At 39.3% G+C, this 22,679-nt stretch overlaps 1 protein-coding gene across 5 annotated transcripts in view; it reads left to right on the forward strand.

Moving 5' to 3' along the window:
- CCDC146 (coiled-coil domain containing 146) overlaps positions 1-22,679 on the forward strand; it is a 114,812-nt gene that overhangs the window by 11,852 nt on the left and 80,281 nt on the right. For 4 of the 5 annotated variants that reach the window (XM_045052294.1, XM_003982693.6, XM_019825377.3 and 1 more), the window contains one exon: positions 4,578-4,747. In XM_045052294.1, coding sequence (XP_044908229.1) covers positions 4,589-4,747 — 159 coding nt within the window. In that variant the 5' untranslated portion in view covers positions 4,578-4,588. Of the gene's footprint in view, positions 1-1,840; positions 2,090-4,577; positions 4,748-22,679 lie in introns of those variants that run through there. The other variant, XM_019825375.3, reaches the window with a different exon arrangement.

The following is a 22,679-nucleotide window of genomic DNA, read 5'->3' on the forward strand; positions in this document are numbered from 1 at the left end:
GGTGGACAGAAGAACTAAATTATGCAAAAGAATGCTCAGGTTCAGTGTAGGACCATATCGTTTTGGACTTTGCATTATATCCTGCTATTCTAAAATGAGAAAATCTTGTGCTGGTTCAGTGGTAAATAATATCAAATGCCAGTGTGGTTTCCTGCTGTATCTTTCTAGAAGTAAGCATTGCCCTTTTACCTTCAAAAACACACATCCTTGGTGTAACCTACCCCATTCCCTTGTGCATGTAATGTTTTTTGGCATGTGTTCCTTGTAACTGTCAAGAAAACTTTCCTTAAGAGTTCAAAATCAAAACACAAAATGATGATCACTTCTTTAGCTTTAGAGAAGAGGAAGCAGTGCTGTGTCTTACAAAACAAGGCATATCCTGCAATATTCATTACTTAATTACTCTTTGTGAAGCTTCCTATTTTGGCTTTATCTTTTAACCCTGAGACAAAGTGTGAATTATACAGGAGCTCAGTGTTCACTAGTCTTTTGCTTTTCTGTGTCAAAGATCAGTACCTGTCTTCTCCCTTCTAGAAAGACCCACAAAACCACGTCCTCTCCTCCTCCTCAGACTCCTATGGCATAGCATGGTATTGCCTCGGCTTGGGTTCTCAGCATCTAACCTTCCAATCAGGCTTCCTCCCTGCACCATTTTGCCATTTTTCAGGAAATGGCGCCTGCTGGAAATGTGCAGCACATGGTTACCTTGCTTCTGCAGTCCATGCTTGCATAGCACCTGTTTCAGTTATATTTATTTTTACATTTATCTCTGATTCTCTGATTATTTTCTATCTTGCTCACCAGTCGCTGAGTGCCCCTGAGGCTAGACACCTGGTCTGGTTAAAGCTCACCAATGAATCTATCCCCTGCCCATAGCAAAGGGAGCTAACTCATAGCCACTAAATTGTCTCCTTGCCTTCAAATTCATACCCTTTTTAAAACATTCCTCTTATTGTAGGGGTGCCTGGGTGGCTCAGTCAGTTAAGCTTCCGACTTCGGCTCGGGTCATGATCTCACCGTTTGTGAGTTTGAGCCGCACCTCGGGCTCTGTGCTGACAGCTTGCAGCCTGGAGCCTGCTTCAGACTCTGTGTCTCCCTCTCTCTCTCCCCCTCTCCCACTTGCACTCTGTCTCCCTCTCTCTCAAAAATAAATAAACATTAAAAAATAAAAAAAAAACATTCCTCTTATTGTCACCAACATCTTTACAAACTCAGATAACTCCTCGATGCAAAAAAAAAAAAAAAATGTAATTGTTTTCCAACAACTATAGATTAAAATCTAAATTTCAGGCTTCAAGTTAACTTTAAAGCCATATCTACCTTCCTACCAACATTGCTTTTTCTTTAGGCTTATTTTACCTTCCCTTGTATGATACAGAGCTAGCTACTCCCTTCTCTCTGTTTTGTAAATTACTTGCCTTTTTGTAAATTCTTGATCTTCATAAAAGAACTCAGTAAATATTTGCTTAATTGACTTATGTATTAGGGAGATATATGTTTCTAGAATTACTATACTGGATAGCTACGTTCCTCATACACCAGGAATTTAAGATGTTTTATAAATGTTCTCTTGGTTATATCTTGTAGACTGAGAATGTATTTTATTCTATTGTTTTATTTATGGCTGCCAATCATATTGCCAACAGCATGGTAATATTAATGTAATGGGCTTTGCAATCCTACATTAATGAATCCTTGAATATTTGTTTTCTCCGTTAAACTTTGCTATCTACTTAAGCCCTTTCCAACCTGTTATTTAGATTAGATTAGATTAATTAGATTAATTAGATTAATTAATTAATTAGATTAATTAGTGTTTTAGGTTTAAATTCATATGAGACTTTTGTATTTGTCTCTGTTGTGTTTTCTTACTTCCCTACTCACTCTCCCTTTTCTTTTCTAAAGGTCAAAGTTTGTCTGATAATGTGTATCAGAACTCTGTTATAGTGTCTTTTAGTTGCTTCCCTCTGTTTAATGTTTTACCTGCTTTAAAATATTTGGAATGTTTTCAAGATAATAGAGACTGAAAACTTCAGGAGACTGAGAAATCTGTACAAATTCAGCATAGTGCCCTTCTCTTGTTGCCTAGGTAAGCTTTACCATATTTAAAGTGCAGTGGCTTTGAGAAGATTGCCTGAAATTAAGTTCAAATATATAATGTTTATTTTTGACAGAGAGAAAGAGAGTGCACGAGCTGGGGAGGGGCAGAAAGAGAGGGAGATAAAGGGTCTGAAGTGGGCTCTGTGCTGAAAGTGGAGAACCCAAGGTGGGGCTTGACCTCATGAACCATGAGATCATGACCTGAGCTGAAGTAGACACTTAATTGACTGAGCCACCCAGGCACCCCTGAAATTAAGTTTTTTTTTTTTAACTTTTTTAATGTTCATTTTTGAGAGATAGAGACAGAGTGCAAGGGTGGGAGGGGCAGAGAGAGAGAGACAGAGACACAGAATCTGAAGCAGGCCCCAGCCTCTGAGCTGTCAGCACAGAGCCCACTGCGGGGCTGGAACTCAGAATGGCGAGATCATGACCTATACTGAAGTCAGACATTTAACCGACTAGCCGGATGCTTAACTGACTGAACCACCCAGGCAACCCTGAAATTAAGTTTTTAAAGTCAATGCCATCTTGATTATGAAAGTTCCAAGAGCTTTTAAATATATATTTTAAACAAATATATGTACTACACTGTGCAAAAAAAACTATGATAGCAGAAAACTGGAAACATCCCCTGTTTTTATAATGTGGGAATGATTTGAATAGCTATGGCACATCTTTGCAAAGTGTGCTGGGCAGCTCTGCAGTGGCCTGAGGGCTGTCTCTGCATGTTGTTATGGAGTTCTTTGGCTATATTATTAAGTCTAAGGGTCTAGGTTTTGCTTCAAAATAATATGGAGAGTGGAGGGGTAAGTGGAAGGGTTTGGATAAAACAAAAATTGCTCAGGATTCGATATGTATTGAAGCTGATTGATGGGCACTTGAGGATTCATTATACTGTTTTTGGTTTGAAATATTGTTACTTTCATTTTTATTTGAAATAAAGCTAAAATTCACAGGTATGGTCTAATTCTCTGAAGGAGATACTTTTCTGGGATAGTCATTAACATTTTTCATCTGTGAAATGATTGAACGTACATATTTTTACTTATAAACATAAACACATCTAGATTATATAATTAAACCTTTTCAGCTCCTTGAAGATTTTTTTTAAATTTTTTTTTCAACGTTTATTTATTTTTGGGACAGAGAGAGACAGAGCATGAACGGGAGAGGGGCAGAGAGAGAGGGAGACACAGAATCGGAAACAGGCTCCAGACTCCGAGCCATCAGCCCAGAGCCTGACGCGGGGCTCGAACTCACGGACCGCGAGATGGTGACCTGGCTGAAGTCGGACGCCCAACCGACTGCGCCACCCAGGCACCCCAACTCCTTGAAGATTTAAACAATAAACTGTAATTAATTGCCGAAATCAAAGCATTGTGATGCCTCAATAACAACAGGTTCTTTTAAAACACTGCTTTATGGCACTGAAAAAAAGTATGTGTGTATTAAAGGGCCCTGAACTTGGTTTAATGCTCTACTGTCACCACCTTAATATCCTTAATTTTATTCTTGAGCTTCTGTTTTGTAAGTGAAGCCTGATGGGACAGTTGAGCACACAAGTAGCAGCAGAGATAGTCAAGGTGGTGGGGAATCGGCCCAAGCTGTGGCCATAGCAGGCAGTTCAGGTATTGAGCAATTAGCCTGTTGTGCAGGTGCACAGGTGTGTGCCTCAGGCAGTGTGGACCACCACAGTGTGTTGGCATTTATTTCCCCAAAACTAATTTGAATTAACTTTTTGTTATATTTTAAGAGTGGAAGTTACAGGTATTTACCCAATCAATGAATAGTGATTGAGTGCCAACTCAAATAAAATTAAGTCTCTGCTCTCATGGAACTTACGTTCTATTCATATCATTTTTCTCCAAGTAATGCAACAATAGCCTGCTTTTAAAAGTTAGAATTATTGGGGCGCCTGGGTGGCTCAGTTGGTTAAGCGTCCGACTTCGGCTCAGGTCACAATCTCACAGTTCGTGGGTTCGAGCCCCGCGTCGGGCTCTGTACTGACAGCTCAGAGACTGGAGCTTGTTTCGGATTCTGTGTCTCCCTCTCTCTCTGCCCCTCCCCTGTTCACACTCTGTCTCTGTATCAAAAATAAATAAACATTAAAAAAAATTAGAATTATTGATCTGAGATGCACCTGGGTAGCCAGAGCCTGGAGCCTGTTTCGGATTCTATGTCTCCCTCTCTCTATGCCCCTCCCCTGCTCACACTCTGTCCTTTCTCTCTCAAAATAAATAAACACTTTTTTAATTAAAAAAAAAAAGAATTCTTGATTTGAATGTAGCAATGGAGTGTATCTTTACAACAAAATAGTCTTTATAATAATTTATCCATAGCCGACTTTCCTGACCTATAATTTCATTGGAGACTAGCTTACTCCAGTTGACTTTTGCTTGCTTTTATTATTTTCCACCCATTTTACTTTATAAGCGATGACATCCCGAAATAGCTGAAAATGAAATGATTTATTTTAGAATTGTGAAAAATGGAAGACAGTACCACAGACACAGAACCAGAAGAGGAAGAGGAAAAAGATGAAAAGGATCAAGAGAACCCCGTTTATGCCATAGCACCCACAATTAACATCCAAGATGAACGGTTGGTTGATTTATCTACAACTCCAGCTTTCATTTGTCTGCACGAGGTATGTTTCTCTTTACGTATTACTATACTAAGACCTGAATCATTATCTACTTAAAATTCAGGTGAAGCTAATATTATTATCAAAATGGTTTATTACATGTCACCTGTAGGCAATATGTATCATTTGAAGCACTTGAAAATAAAACAATCCCCACCCTCTCTTCCAAAGTCTTATCCTACAATCCTGAATGAACACGGTGGTGTAGGTTCTGACATTTTTATAGCATAATAAATATTTGCATATATGCGCTCAGTTAAGTACATTCCACAGGCTTGTAAATGAAATAAAAGGGGAAATTTCTTTCATTATTGAATACACTACATTTACTTCCATAAAATGAACATAAAAGATCTTGACATCCAATGATAGAAAAATACGCATTTACCTAACTAAATGTAGCTAGAGCAGTAGGGCATTAAAATCCACTCTTTCCTATTAGCAGAGAAGCAAAAAGGGAAATAGGATTTTTGTCTGATTTTTGTCTGATTTTCTAACAAAAAAAAAACAACAAGATGAACATTTAGGAAATGCCTATATACAAGGAGAGGGTTTTTTTTTTTTAAATAGTAACTGACTATATATGCAACTGTTACCTTGTCATGCTTGAGAACTCTACTTTAGAAAGTATTTTACAGAACATCTGAATTCTGGACATTAACCTTATGTGGATATAACTGAATAAAACATCTAAGTAAGTTGATAGTCGTAATAGAAATAAGCTTAGAAAGTCTTAGAACAAAATCAGAATTTATTCAAAACCAAGAAGCAAAACTAAATCCCACCCAAATATTTTGTAGGTGTAAATATTTCAAACAATAGCTGCCACCACTGTTGAGATTTTATTTTATATATACAAATGTCCTATCAGGAACACGCAATGTCAACTTGTCTCATTATTGGTGGTATTAATTTGATCACTTGGTTAAGGTGGTGACTTCCATCAGTTTTCTCCTCAGTAAAGGTGTTGTTTTTCTGTTTGAAATTAGTAAGTACCTATGGGGAGATACTCTGAGTCTATTTAAGTATCCTACTCCTCCTAAAATCTTCACCTACTAGTTATATATTTCTTGGTGATACTTGCCCAAATCAGTTATTATTATGATAGTTGCCAAATGATGATTGTCTACTTCCATTATTCCTTCTACATTTATTAGTTGGCTTCCAACTGTAAGGAAGAACCTTCTCTTCTTTCTATCTACCTTTTCCCCATCTATCTCTATCTCTCTATCCATCTATCTATCTTTCTAGACCTATGAGTTCTTTTTCTTTTCAGTGGGTTATAATCCATTACTATCATTATTCATTTTGACACTTCAATTGTCCTAGATTTGGCCAGTATACACCTCTTCAAGAAGGCTCACTTGTCCTTTTGACATGACCCTATGATGCTTTGTGTAGTTCTTTACTTTCTGTTATAAGAATATGTTCCAGGCTCATCTTGCATTTTCTTTGCTCTAACCCTGGAATCAGCCATTTCTCAAAGATCCCTGGTTCCTTTTAGTGGAGAAAGATATATTTGCAAACTAAGATCTCAATGCTGGGTGTGTCCATTGCTACTGGTCTGTCACTGCTTCTAAGTCCTCTCAGCAGACAGAGCTAGGCAGTGGATGCATGAATATATTTATCTACAAACATATCTATTTCTATATCTATATTTACATATTTAAAACCATGAATCCACATCTCTAGTCTCAATATTTTTAAGTGACCAGGGTTCTCTGTTTCTGCTAAATCCATCATATGTCCAACTTTTTGCAATAGAATTTATACTTTTATACCACTACCCTTAATAATTCTATCAAATAAAATATAAGGCTAAACTAGAGTTTATTTCTACCAAAATTTATGCTAATAATAAAAATTATGGTCAAGTTTTTTAAGGCACAGATAAATAATCATGAAAGATTTCTTTTGTACAGTCAAAGGAGAACTCAGGACAACCTCTCCTGCATGTTAGTCTGCAATATAACAATTAAATATCTCAATCTCTCAGCATACATGTATGCATAAATTATAGTTCTTAAACATTGGATATGACCAGCCCCTGATAAGGTGAATACCTTACATTATAATGTCAAAGAACTGTCTTACCTACCCTTTTGAGTGGTGAAAAATCATATCAGTAATTAAACCAGTAATTTCATTGCATGACAACTGTTCCTCAAGCCAGCACAATCTTGCAGAATGGTTATTGGTTTCAAACAACTTTATTTCCATAAGAAGCACCACTAAAACTGTTCCTCTTGGCATCTATAGCTTTATTTGCTAATCATTTCAACACTCCTCTAAGATTTATGAGGCTCAACAAAATTTTTAACCTACTTTATATAAGCTTCCCTCCTTCGGTTATCTAAACAGAAGCCTTCTCTGCAGAATAGCAAGAGTTCAGATTGCAACTGAAAGAAAGGAGGCAGAAATTCACTTCCAAAGGTCCAGATGCTTGGCATCACATTGAAAGAACCAGAAGCTGCTTACAGTATTTATTGTTATTAATGCTAGTCACACAACTGGCCCACACTACTGAAATACACAGGGGTCATCATCTCGGTTAACATTGCCTGCAGAATACATTCAGGATGGTTTTCATGGCACTGAGTGATGTGGGCCCAAACTACTTGTGCAATCTAATAACTCACTTAGACTCTCATGATCTTCTGTTTATGCTGCACTCCTTCATAGGGACTCTCCCACATTCAGATGCCTAGGAAACTGGCACATATTCACAAAGCATGATGTAAGGTTACGGCTGTCCAGAAATATGCCTAGTCACATTATCTCTTGAAAGATTGTGCCATTCAAACAAAAAGAAATCAAATCAAATACTTGCATAGGCTGTACTTTGCAACCCCTGTGTCTGTTCCTACCTTTTAGGACCTTCTAGCTTAATGCCCATGTCCTTGGAGAAACTTTGCCAGCATTTTCTACAAACTCTCAACTATTACAGCATTTGTAGGCTACACCTGTCATGTGTACTAGGTCTTTAACATATTTATTGAATATCTTCTCATCATGTAATATTTTGCATGGAAAATTTAGAATTCTCCACTGACATTGTGATTATATTAATCAATAAGACCTAACAGGGCAGGAACTACACTGTGTAAATTCAGATTTTGGGATGAAGATTCCAAGTGGCGCTTGGGAATTAAGCCACATGATTTCTGTCAGTAGACTGTGCGGGTTAATGCTAGACATCTGCTTCCCAACTCTGCCATCGCTGCCTATGTATTAGGCCTGACACGCCACAGACTTTCCTTGTCTTATCGAAAATTTGATGCTGCTCTATTTTACTTTTATTTTAAACATTTTTGTTGTCCAAAAATATTTTTGTTATCATATACCATACATACAGTGATGCTCACAAATATTCAGTGTACAGCTTGGTTGAATGTTTACATAGTCCTATAACCAATGTGTTCAGAACCAAATTCATCATTCTTCGCCCAATCCTAATTCTCCTCCTGTATTCTCTTTGTCAGTTTGAGAGTTAAATACCTCTCTCAATATCTCTTGGATTTATCTGTTCTTCATTCTTGCCATGTTCCCACTCAGATCAAGATTAATGTATCCTGCAACCGGGGGGCAGGGGGTGTCCCTTGAGCCTCTTGCCAGTCACCCTAGACGCCATAGGCATTCACAGGCATAAAGCATATCAAAGGTTACTATTCTGTAGAAGCTTAATTGGGGAGGGGGGGAGTTGAAATATTAAATATCAACAAAAAGCAACATATCATTGTGAAACTGGAAGGTGCAATTAGAGTTACTAGAATTGAATGGAAGGAATAATCATTGTGGGAATGAGGTGATCTGGAAAAAGCTTTTTGGAGGAGTAGGTCATGAGAGGGAACATTTCTGCCATATCCATGGTGTTCACTATGAACCCACTTTTCTGTCCTTAGGCTTTGCCCACACCCATACGTGCACGTACTGGGAATATCTTTCCCAGATGACCCCAAGGCACCTTGAGCTAAACATGCTCAGAACTAAAGTCATTATTCTTCTCCCAAACCTAGTTTTCTTCCTGTATTCTATCAATTGTTTCTCTTAAACATCTATTAAATTTGTCTCTGTTCCATTCCTGCCATATCACCAATTAGAATGGCATTTCAGTGATCATGATAAGATGTAAGAAGACACTGAATCAAGGCAGGGGCAGTGGGGAAAAGGACAGAATATATATAGGAGAGATATTAAGGAAGTAGAAAATGCTGGACTTAGTGTCTAAATAGATGGGGGGAGTGGAGTGAGAAAGAAGAAAAAGTCTGAACTGATGCTTGGATTTCCGATTTAGGAAAGTGGCTGGAATATGACATTCTAAGTGACAGAGAATTCAGAAGAAACAGGCCTGAAAGGAATGTCCAATATGTGGGTCATGAACTTCCCAGGGAAGTTCTTGGGTTGGATATCTAGACATAACAGGTTCTCAATAGTATTCAGATTGCCTCCTGAAAAAATTGTACATTACTTTTTATGTATATTTAACGGCACCTTTTACCATGGCCATCGTTTAATTCCCTAGTCACATGTTCAAAAGATACTTTCTCATTTGTTATACATTTTGTTCTCCTAAGACTCGTAACAGATGAAATAATCCTAGGAATTTTTAATAAAAAAGTTTCGAGTAGTTACTGAAAACATTGGTGATTTTCTGATGCTACCAAAGCTTCCTTCATTTTCTAGGCTTGACCCCCTATCGGTACTAAGGAGTTTCCTGAGATAATCTGTAATGAAATTTAAAATTTTTTCACAAATGAAAATGATCCCTATTTCTTTCATACATGAATTAATCAAGTAACTGGTTACAAAGATGAAAACATAAGATCCCCACACTCAAGGAACTTAGTCAACATAGTTTTAAGTGTGTAATTTAATTCTCATAGGGATTCTATAAGGAGTAGGAATTTTAAGATATTATTTTTATCTTAAAGTTCTAAAAATGTTGACACTTGCTGGGTTGCACAACCAGACAGATGCAGAACCACAGAAGGAACGCTCTCTCCTGTGTCCTACCTTAGCGCACATCTCATCTGATGACATTCTTCACTTGACATTCATACATTTAAACACTACTCTTTTAGGATTTTACAAATTGACTTTTCAAGTAAACTGTATATTAAAAGAAAAAAATAAAGATAAATATTTAATGTTCTATTTAAATATTTCTCCTTAGCTTCCTTCTCCTTTTCTTAGTTATCACACTTTATTAATAGCTGTACACAGAGGATATGCATTAAACAAAAACTACTAAATTTCTTTTTTAAATCTTTCTACAAGTCTTGCTATTGTTGGCCTGTGTTCACTTTTCCTTTAGATATCCAGGCAGCCTTGCAAGAATAATTTTTCAAGATCTTTTTTTGGCTGTCAAGAAACTTTAAACAGACTGATAATTTATTAAATAATACAGATAGGTTCATGTTTCCCATAAAGTTTTTGGGTTTTGTTTTAGTCTGACAGTCAGGTGGAAATTTTAAACTCTTTCCAGTATGGAAAAAGACTTTGGGAGGTGCCTGGAATGCACTTAAACATTTGGGATATTGACATGGCTGATACCTATTTACAAAGATTAAAGGCTTATATGAGGATCGTAAGAATACAAGCCATATTCCACTTTGCAAAGTAGATTAACACCCTTAAATTCAATCAGCAAAATCGTACACTGCAGGAGTCCAGGGACACAGAAAAGAAAGTTCCATGTTAGGGGATCCTTATACTTGGCACTTTTATTAATTTTTTTATTAAATTTTTTTAATGTGTACTTTACTTTTGAGAGAGAGAGACAGAGTGTGAGCGGGTGAGGGGCAGAGAGAGAGGGAGACACAGAATCAGAAGCAGACTCCAGACTCTAAGCTGTCAGCACAGAGACCGACGCAGGGCTCGAACCCACCAACTGCAAAATCATGACCTGAGCTGAAGTCGGACGTTTAACCAACCAAGCCACCCAGGTGCCCCATCCTTGGCACTTTTAAAAATGAAAAACATGAAGATTGATTCTGGCCAGGAATCTGAGGTATTGTTGGAAAACTCTGCCATCTGAACAGGCTGTGATCAATAGCAAGTGAGAGTCAGAAAAGAGTTGAAAATCGGGGACAAAAACAATTGGTAGCTCCTCTGCCTCCTTTTGGAGATTATTTTCCTTTACTCATTCTGAAAATCTTTATTGAGCATGGAGCACAGGCTAGACTTAGGGCTGGGAACCAGAGGAAAATGCCACAGTGGCCTTGCCCCAAGCAGCTCATCTGACCCTTCATCTGTGTGGTTAATTGTCCTTAATTTCCCTTTCTCTTTTTTGATTCTTTTACAGACATAATGAGGACCTAGCTTGTGTATGTGTGCCTGCTTGTGTTTATTTTTCATTATATGCTTAATAGAATTTGAATTACCTCTATTTTTCTTTGATTCTTTAGCTAAACTGTTGTAGCAAAGTGATTAAATATTAGAAATAATAATCTATATTCAGATGCTTGTTTTTTTAGTTGTCACTGCAAATGGATGTTGCTTTCTATTTTTTTAATATATTTATGTATTTTTGAGAAAGAGAGAGAGAGAGAGAGAGAGAGAACGCACAAGCAAGGGAGGGACAGGGAGAGAGGGAGACACAGAATCTGAAGCAGGCTCCAGGCTCTGAGCTGTCAGCACAGAGCCCGATGCGGGGCTCGAACTCATGAACCGTGAGGTCATGACCTGAGCCAAAGTCAGACACTTAACTGACTGAGCCACCCAGGTGCCCCAGATGTTGCTTTTTAAAATAAGGATTAGGAAGAAATACTTAATGGTATAGTTTTCTCCTTTGAGAAAGGTCTTGAGAGATAAAGTAAGTTGGCTTTTGAAAGCTTGTGGCTCTCAGTAGAGAATGTGCATCTTGTGAAACAGTACCTTCAGATACCCAAGAACTATTTGAATATACATTTGACTTTGAACAACATGGGGATCAGGGGTGCCAATCCTCCTGCACAGTTGAAAATCTACATATAGCTTGGCTCCCCCCAAATTTAACTACTAATAGCCTTCTGCTGGCCTTACTAATGACATAGTTGATGAACACATATTTTGCATTGTATGTATTATACACTGTATTCTTACAATAAAGTAAGTTAGAGAAAAAGAATGTTATTAAGAAAATCATAAGGAAGAGAAAATACATTACAAGCACCTTACTGTGTTTATTGAAAAACTCCATGTGTAAGTGGACCCACGCAGTTCAAACTGATATTACAGCATGTGACAGGATTTCTTTCCATTTTAAGACTCAATAATATTCCATTGTATGTATATACCACATTTTGTGTATCCATTCATCTGTCTATGGACACTTGGGTGATTTCCACCTCTTGGCTATTGTGAATAATGTCGCTATCAACAGGTGTACAAATATCTCTTCAAGATCCTCACTTTCAATTCTTTTGAAGATATACCTACAAGTAGGATTGCCAGATCACAAATCCTGTGTTTTCTGATCTTGTTACCATTGTTAAAGTGCTCTCCATAGAGGCTGTAATAATTTATATTTCCAGAAACAATAAATGAATGTGTCTTTACTCACACCAGCACTGTGTGCTATCTAACTTTTTGACCTTTGTCACTCTGGGGCTGTCCCTAGTTATTTGGTACTTGGCATGGGTCAGGGGTAGGAGTGTGGGGTGTAGTGATAAGGGAAAGTGTATAGTGGCCTGAATGTGAGAACCTAATAAGGAGCCAGTTGAGAGTGTGGACTCTGGATTGGCTGGTTTGCATTTGAAAGTATACCTCTGGAAGGAGGATTCCTCTCAAAGCGGGGGAGGGGGACAATAAGGGAGGCAGGAGGCCAAGGCAAGGTGACTCAGGCATATTATCAGGTTGTCTAGAACAAGGTGTATCCGGCCAACATAGTCACATAGTGCAAATGTCAAAGCGGCAACTCTACAGAGGCTAGAAGCATGGATACTACAAAGACCCATTTGTACTTCTTTTTTTGTGAATTCTATTCACATTTTCTTTCCATTTTTCTGTTGTGTAGTTTTTTTTTCTTATAGATTCATAGAAACTCTTTATACATTTAGAAAACAGGCCTTTGTGTGTAATATGCATTGTTAAAGTCTTTCAGTTTGTTGGGTTTCTTTTGAGTTAGCTTAAGGTGGTTTTTCTTTATGTGGAAATTTATTTATTTGGGCGGGAATTTATTTCTTAATGTGCTTTTCTTTTACAGCTTCAGATTCCATGTCATACTTTAAGAAGACCTTTGTTACTCTGAGATGATAAATTTGTTTCCTGTGTTTTCTCCTAGCATGTTGATAGTTTGAGTCATCATATTTTAACCTTTGCTCCATTGGGCATTTATGGTGCCGTAAGGGCAAACAGAAAGGAGATGCCAGCAGCACGCTTAGAATCTAATGCCGTGTCCAATGTCTTCTGAGGCAAAAGTTCTTTACATATCCCCAGCCCATCCATACCCAGCGGACGCAAACAGGTACACCAGGGTGCATCAGAGATACGAAACCAGGAGGTACAAGAATTACCTGACATCAAACCTCAGATTAAATGAATAGAGACTAGGGGCACGTGGGTGGCTCAGTTGGTTAAGTGTCTGCCTTCGGCTCAGGTCATGATCTCATGGTTCCTGAGTTTGAGCCCTGCATCGGGCTAGTTGCTGTCAGTGCAGAGCCTACTTCGGATGCTCTGCCTCCCTCTCTTTCTCTGCCCCTTCCCTGCTGGTTCTCTCTCTCTCTCTCAAAAATAAATAAAAACATTTTTTAAAAAATTTAAAAAAAGAGAGACTATGCCATCTGAAAAGACTATGTCTAAGAATCAACAGGCTCAAAATATCTTAAATCTTAATGGCTTGGAAAAGAAAATCTCTGATCGGTGAGGGTGGGGGAATGGTTCCATAAAAATGGGTCTTTGTTCTAGCCGTGCATGTCCTAGCCATGCAACCTTGAGCAATTCAATCTGGTTCTCTGAGTCTCATTTTACACTCATAGTACATTTCTCAGCATATTAGCCTTCAGGGGTACCTCAGTGTCTACCCTGGTGGTAGACAGTTTTTTAAGCTGCTTCTGTCACTCGTTTCTAGTGGAAACCTTACACAGAAGCACACTATGTAAAGCAGATTTGGATGTAGGGATGCAGAGGGGAAGGATACAGAAGGGAAGGTCCCCTTCACATCTCCTGTCACCACCGGCATCACTGGGGAAACCCCATGCTCTGTACAGATAGTTTGTGAGCTGAATAAAACTGAGCTCTCTCCCACCTTAAAATCCATCTCAACACAGCCTAAAGGAAACACAGATCTGCCTCCAGAAAGCCTTGGAAAGCACTCTGATTGTACGGAACGCTCCTTGGAGAACAGAGGAGAGAGTTCCACGGCATGTCATGGAGCAAAACCTCCTAAAATTCCTCGTCACAGCACATGCCTCTCCCACACGCCTCTAAGCCCCTCTTTAAAAACTTCCCTAGAAATTGTTTCCCTACCCGCAAGCTGTTTTTGGTTTTTCCCTCCCTATCTCCACCCATCCTCTCCTTGATATCTTTGGTCATTTCATTATTTTGTAAAATAGTCTTCAGGGTTCCTTCCAATTTTCCTTCTCACCCCATATCCCATTATCACCTCACAGACTCAGGCACAGAACTGAGCAATCAGGAGGTGGCAGGGGAGATAGTAGGTACTGTACTTAAATTTGAATTTTTCCTTCCCTTAGATTTTCTTGCCTAAGATTAAGTGTCACCTCCTTGACCATACAGGAAAATTCCTTTACAGTCTCCACCATTCCTTTCTTCTTTTTGTTACTGTCCCCGGTCACAGACCCCATGCTCCAGCCAAGTTAGACACATGATTGTTTTCTGAACTAGCTCGTGATTTTCCAGCCTGCTGATTGATGCCTTTGCTCATCCCATACCCAGCCCAGAAGTGGTCTCCTTCACATTTCTGGGCTTCATTGTTCTCATCTTTCAAGGAAAGCTCAGATCCTATCTTTTTCTTCAAGCATCCCTCTTCCTGACAAAGTGTCATCACTTTTGCTGCTGTCAGTTCCCTGGATAGTGCCTGTACCTTATCCCACTTACCATTTTCTTTCCTGTGTTTTAAACTAGTAGCCTTAGGAACATTGAAAGCAGGAAGCCTATGCTGTTTGTCTTGATATTCCTAGCAAACTCTTAATTAGCTTACCATCTTGTGTGTAGCCAAGTCATTTTCAAAGAATGAATATTCATAGTAACTAGTTAGAGCCTTCTACTAAAAAAACCTCACAAAACACACACACACACACACACACACACACACACACACACACACCTGAATCACTATTTTACAAAGCAAACTTAAAGAGGAAATGTCTTCCAACTTTCTGAATGCATTTAACCACATCGAGTCTACCTAAAACTTCAGAGATTTAAATGTCTAAAGTTAGAAATACCATGCCAGGTTAGAATCGTCATGCATCTATATGAATTCTATTTTTGCGGGCTGAGCCCCCAAACAGATATGTAGTGGGGAGGCAATGATTTTCAAATATTTTTTTGAAAACAAACCTGTCCTTGGGGCGCCTGGGTGGCGCAGTCGGTTAAGCGTCCGACTTCAGCCAGGTCACGATCTCGCGGTCCGTGAGTTCGAGCCCCGCGTCAGGCTCTGGGCTGATGGCTCGGAGTCTGGAGCCTGTTTCCGATTCTGTGTCTCCCTGTCTCTCTGCCCCTCCCCCGTTCATGCTCTGTCTCTCTCTGTCCCAAAAATAAATAAAAACGTTGAAAAAAAATTAAAAAAAAAAAAAGAAAAAAGAAAACCTGTCCTTTAAGTGAAATTTAAGGTGGACTCCCAAGATATGAAATTAAATCAGAACTATTTACTAGGCGAGCAGTGTTTCCTACATCACACACTCTCCTGGCTTTTTCCTACCCTTGCTTTTTTTGGCATTCATGAACTATGTCTGCAGAACCTTAGGGACACAGTTTGAGAAGCTCTACTCTAGTTATTCAACATGTTAAACACCAACTGCGTATTCATCATACAAATGTCAGTCTTCCTGTCCATCTTGCATAGCTACCCATGCTATGAGAGCCTCTGTAGATTTGCAATGGTTGACTTGATCAGATAAAGAGAAAATTTTTACTTGAATATAGAACAGAAATAGAAAGTCACCATCACTAACACCATTCATTCGTAAGTGATGTTTACATTTTTAAAGAATTATTTTATGTAACAAATGAAAATAAAACTTTGGCATTTACATGAGAGATCTTTTGGCTTCCAAAGAACTTACAAAGTGCTTTGTACTTAAGCAGAATGTTTTCATCAGTGAATTCTGCCATGTAACCATGGAAGTAAAACAGTGTTTGGAGAGCGTAGAATATTTGTTTGGCCTTTTCTGTCAGAGTTGTTATAAATTCTGACTTCGCTGCAGGAAGAAAATAAATTTTAACTGCTAGGTTAAGTAGGGACATTAACACCCTTGAAAATGTATTAATTTTTAAAATATCTCCTGTCACCAGAATATTATGTAATTGTGTTGTTAAGATACAAAAAAAAATATGCCTCACTTTAAATTGAGATTTCATTGGAATCATTTTCCACTTGAAAAATTCACATAGAAAGTCAGAGCAGGGGTGATACTGAAATTTACTTATGAGTGTACTTTACCATGGAATCACCATAGGTAATTTGTCATGGAAAATTAGCCCATTTCATGAGAAATATACCAAGAAAGCCAGGAAAGCTGAAAATGGGTAATGGTCTACAGATGATCAACAAGTTTTAGGGAACAGAGGTTGGTTTAATTGTTGGGCTTTTTTTTTCAGGGAAGACTTTAGTTAAGTGTAAAACATTACCTCCCTATTGCAACATTACTCACAGCAGAGAAAACATTGGAAATGCTCCAAGGAACGTGTCCAGCACAAGACTGGCACTCGGCATGTGACAGCTGCTTATCATTATTAGAATTCAGAAGGAAGAATCTCTAAACAAAAATTTAAAAAGGTTACTTAATTAACTGGTAAAAATTTGATACTACAGTTACTGAATGGGAAATAAATGTAAGCAAACAGTTTCGTGGACCCGTCTTTGGATAAACTTGTACATGAGCACAAACTATTTGCTTCTTGCAGGAAATGAGAAAGCCAATTTCCAGAGATAGAAACTGAACGAGTTTTCAAATTCTGCATGATTCCCAAATAAGATGAACCTTTGTATAAGGCCTTTTGTAAGAGAGAAGCAATTTGTCTTAAATGGCATCATCCTTAATTACTTGAGAAAACTTTGAATGCTAGAGATTAGACTCAGATTTTGAGAGTTTATATAATTATTATTTAGAAAAAGTCTCATTCAAAATACTTTGATAAACATATAGCATGCTATACACATAGTAGGCAAATAATAAATATTTCTATTAAAATAATAAACATAAATGTAATATCAAGTATTTTAAGAGGCTAAGACAGAAAGACTACTTATTTTTAAATATGATTTTTTTTGGAAGAATTTATATTCTGAGAGGTATAGTGTGGGTTTCCTTCTGAAAATCGCTAATAAAATGATGCAGATCTTTTTGAGATACCTTGTGATGTCTAGGAAGATGCTGATCACAAGTTAGCTAGATCATAGTTTTCGTTTTGGTTTACCCCTGGGACTTTAGGTGAGCAAAAGTGCAGAGACAGAATTGAATATGGACATGGGAACAGCAGGCTGCTGACCTGACAGCAGTTGTCAAGGAGTAAAAGGAGCAAAGGAGAAGGAGCCAGGCTATGGGCTTGTGGAGGAAAAGAGAGACAGGAAAGAAATATTCCAGTTCAAGGAATAACAGCAGCATGAATCCATAGAATTTGTTACAGGGGATTTAAAGAAAGCTATCTGAAGTTCTTTTATGTCAGTCTATTTTATTTTTTTAAGTTTATTTATTTATTTTGAGAGAGCTCAAGCGAGAGCAGGGGAGGGGAAGAGAAAGAGGGAGAGAGAAAGAATCCCAAGCAGGCTCTGTACTGTCAGTGCAGAGCCTGATGTGAGGCTCAAACTGATGAACCGTGAGATCATGACCTGAGCTGAAATCAAGAGTCAGATGCTTAACTGAATGAGCCACCCAGGCGTCCCAATGTCAGTCTGTTTTAAATAGCATTGTTCAGGGGTGCCTGGGTGGCTCAGTCATTTAAGCGTCCGACTTCAGCTCAGGTCATGATCTCACAGTTTGTGGGTTCGAGCCCCGTGTCAGGCTCTGTGCTGACTGCTCAGAGCCTGCAGCCTGCTTCAGATTCTGTCTCTGGCTCTCTCTGCCCCTCCCCCACTTGTGCTCTGTCTCTCTGTCTCTAAAATAAACATTAAAAAAATTAAAATAAATAAATAGCATTGTTCAAAATATGGTAGCTATTGGCTCATGGTGATTTTTTTTTTTTGTATTGACTTTTGACTCTATGAGCTGCATATCTATTTTATTTCAGTGGGCAGGTTTCCTTGCATATTATAGCATGTGTTACAAATAGCATACATAAGCCTGCATGTGTATCATACATGTTCATCAGTGTGTGTATGTGTGCAAACACACACAAGGGGAACCTACCCATAAACAGAGGACTACACTCATTTCCAGCTTGACCCAACATTAAGTAAAAATTGCCTGTCAGATTCATTTATAGCCATTCTAGTGTTAACACTTTGAAAGCCATTAGAAACAGAAGATTTTGGTTATTGCTAACTGGGATAACTTTTGGAAAATGTTTTTGAAAGAAACAAGCCTTGAGATCATTAATGTCTCTAAAATAAAGAGTAAGGATACCTGGGTGGCTCAGTCAGTTAAGTGTCTGACTTTGGCTCAGGTCATGATCTCACGATTCATGGGCTTCGAGCCCTGCATCAGGCTCTGTGCTGACAGCTCAGAGCCTGGAGCCTGCTTTGGATTCTGTGTCTCCCTCTCTTTTTGCCCCTCCCCTGCTCATGCTCTGCCCCTCTCTCTCTCAAAAGTAAATAATGAAAAAACAATTTTTAAATAAAGAGTAAAACCAGTCTCTGCTTAACTAAAGGTTTATAATCATAGCAAACTAGTACCCTAATGATTTAAAATGACCATACATGATTACTCAGAGTTCAGCATTACACTGTTAACAAAGAACATTTTTGGTCTGTGGCCTAGTTCATAATTCTCTTGCGCTATATATATATATATATATATACATATATATATATATATATATATACACACACACACACATACACACACACACACACACATAAACACACCGTATCCTACATCACAGCACTCCAACTTCACAAGGTGCTGTGTCCCAGAAGATGCAGTATCTGAGACTTCAATAGGTGACCCTCCTCCCTTCTCTGTGAAGTGACAGCCTAAGTCACAAGCAATGATTTATAGAATACCATTTACAGAATACAGTATTCGCTTATAAGACATGTAGTAATTTGGGGCATATGGGTAGCTCAGTCAGTTAAGCATTTGACTCTTGATTTCAGCTCAGGTTATGATCTCACAATTTGTGACTTTGAGCCCCTTGTCAGGCTCTGTGCTGACAGTGCAGGGCCTGCTTGGCACTCTCTCTCTCTTCCAATCTCTCTGCCCCTCCCTTGCTCTCTCTCTCTCTCTCTCTCAAAATATATAAATAATAAACATTAAAAAAAAGACATCTGGTTTCTCAACAAAATACTGTTGCTGACAGAAGCAAGAAAAAGCACATCTAAATCTAAAATAATCTAGAGAAAGTTGTGATTCCGGTGGGAATAAATCTCTGCCCTCTCCATAAGGCAGCAGCCCTGTGACCTCTGAAAATGACCTAGTTCTAGGGTGGGCAGGGTGGGGGGAATGCAGCTGTGCTGGTTCCTCCTTATCTCCAACTTTTCTTCTGTGAAAGTCTTTGCTCCATGTACACTTACTAGGTTATCTCATTGAGGCCCACGATTGCCTTACCATCTACATTCTCGTATTTCTAAATATAGACCTGCATTTCTGAACCCTAGATGTCTTCTCCGTACATCATGCTCTCAAAATGCCATCCGCTGGGATGGATTATCGATCTCTGAGCTTAGAATGTTCAAAACTGCTGATCGCCACCCCTCACCCCATGCCAGCTACCAGACACGCTCTCCCTGCAGCCTTCCCCACCTCAGTGAACAGCAGCTCCGACCCTCACAGTTGCTCAGGCCAAAGTCCTGTCATTTTCTGTGATCCCTCTGATCTTTTCACCATCCACCCCCCCACCCCCTCTCACCGCCCCCCCCCCCGCCCCACCAATCTCTGGTCAGCAAATTCTGTCAGCTTTGCCTGCAGGACTTACTTCCCTGCAACCTCCGTGGTGCACATCTCTCTCCAAGATCATTGCAAACACTGTCAGATGACTGTTTGTGATTCAGTCGTATTCTCCACTTAACAACCAGAGTGGCCCTTTTCAAAGTGGGTGAGATCATGTACCTCCTCTAGTCAAAACCCTTAGGGCTTTTACCTATGTGGAGGAAAAGGCAGAATTCTTACCATGACTTTTAAGGTCTAGATGGTCTGGCAGCTGCCACGCCACCCCAGCTCCCCAGCTCCTCTGATCTCATCTTCCAACCCCCCTCTGTCTTAGACTATCTGCTTTTCCTACACTGGCCTCCTGGCGGACCCTAAAACAGGCCAAGCACCTTTGCACCTGATGCTCCTTTGGCCTGGATGTCTTCTCCCAGCTATCTGTCTGGCTCATTCTCTCGTATCTTTAAGACTGTTCAAATGTCACCTCTTCAGGGAGGTCTCCCCAGACTGCCTATGTAAAATAGAATCCTTCCTCTCATACTCCTTATATCCCTCATCCTGTTTAATTTTTATGGCATTTTAATATATTGTTTATTTATTCATCTCCTCTGATAAGATATAAACTCCCTGACTACAGGGTTTTTGGTAACTGATGTATCTCTGACTTCCTAAAACACATGGTATACACTCAGTAAATGCTTTTTTTTTTTTAACGTTTATTTATTTTTGAGACAGAGAGAGACAGAGCATGAACGGGGGAGGGGCAGAGAGAGAGGGAGACACAGAACCGGAAGCAGGCTCCAGGCTCTGAGCTATCAGCCCAGAGCCCGATGCGGGGCTCGAACTCACAGACCGTGAGATCGTGACCTGAGCTGAAGTCGGATGCTTAACTGACTGAGCCACCCAGGCGCCCCAGTAAATGCTTTTTTGAATGAATTACACCTGAATCCACTTCAACATTTCTATCTCCACAAGGCTTTACGTTCCAAGACATTTCTGGCTTCTTTTTTTAGTTAGCGTGAGCTGCTGTCGAAACTAGGTTTTCGTTAACTAATCAAATGAACTATTAGAAGCAAACACCTCTGCTCAAGCTAGCCCACAGAATCCAGAACTTCTGGTAAATATACCCATATCAATAGATCCGGTCTCATCTGAAATTCTGTTTTTTGCTTCCTTAGTCTAGCAACCTCAAAATCTGTCCCCACATGTATTCCCCAGCTTTCTGCTGATAAAAATTCACAAATTTGTATAAAGGCTTCTCCTCAAATTTGACATCATAATTTACATGAGAGCATGCCCTGGTTACAGGTCTGGAGAGGCTGAGGAGTGGGATGAAGGAGCCTCACGGAGAATAAGATCTCTCCCTCAGAAGAGAAAGCAACACTCTTGCAACAGGATGAGCCTCCTCAGTGTGGGGAGAGGGGCCACTTCAAGGAGCAAAGGTGGCTCATTCACATTTGGAAATTCAGGGGAGTGAGTTCTCCAAGTATACCCAATTTCCCTCATTTCTATTCTTACTTCCAACTCTTCCCAATCAGTAAACAAAAGAAACCTGGCATAAATACGATTCAGTAGACATTGCATTTTGGCAAGACACAGGATGAAATTAGTTGGGATTCAGCCAACTCTCTTGTCACCTCTGGGGAGAGGGAGGAGATTGGAATTAAAGGTGGTCTAGAAAGGGGTCTTTAGTCTCATTGTAATTTTTTTAAATTAAACCATTCATGAATTTGGTATGATTAAAATTAATTTCAAAATTATAATATGGTATAAGAAGTATGAAAAAAACACTTTTTTTTCTTTAGGAACATGGGTAGAACAATCACGGTCTGTTCTGGTACTGCCATGCGTGGTATGGACCCAGAGGCACGGTCCCAGAACCCCTTCTAAATTAGAGGTTTGCCAGTGTATGTATGTACCCAGTCTATAGTATATCTGATCCTCTCTTGCCAACTTTCCCCCTGGCTTCAACCACTTCTCACCTGTGTTCACAATCTCCCAAATCCTCAGATTTGACAGTATCTGCTCCTTCCCCAGTTATAACTCCAGCTTCCTCAGACTACAGCTCTCTTTGGTAACATATTTATGAACCACTTTGAATAACAACACTGTCACAAATTGGTTTTACATCCTAGCCAAACAGATTGATTTCAAGGTAGAACCCAGACAATTGTTGAATAATGTACATATAATACGGAATATATAGGATGGTATAGGCCTGAAGAAGAGGGGTACCAACCCCCTCCTAATGTTACCAGAACAGAATGCCCAAAAGAGGTAACTATTTAGGAGAAGGGAGAGGAGGATGGGGAGAAAGTGATACATATATATGTTCTAGGTGCTTCGTATGTTATCCTCTCAATAACTCTATTGGGCAGATTCTACTGTTATCCATTTAAAAATTTTGTTTATTAAATGTTTTTATTTATTTTTGAGAGAGGAGAGAGAGAGAGAGAGAGAGAGAGAGAGAGAGAGAGAGAGAGAGAGAGAGAGAGAACAGTGGGGGAGGGGCAGAGAGAGAGGGAGATGCAGAATCTGAAGCAGGCTCCAGGCTCCAAGCTGTCAGCACAGAACTCAACACGGGGCTCCAACTCACCAACTGGGAGATCATGACCTGAGCCGAGGTCAGATGCTTAACAACGGACTGAGCCACACAGGTGCCCCTACTGTTATCATTTTATAACTGAAAGAACCAAAGGACTGTGAGATTAAGTGACTGTGTTTGTGATCCCACAGCTTGCAGATGG

The sequence above is a fragment of the Felis catus genome, chromosome A2 (genome assembly GCF_018350175.1).
Source record: "Felis catus isolate Fca126 chromosome A2, F.catus_Fca126_mat1.0, whole genome shotgun sequence".
NCBI classification, from domain to species: Eukaryota; Metazoa; Chordata; class Mammalia; order Carnivora; family Felidae; genus Felis; species Felis catus.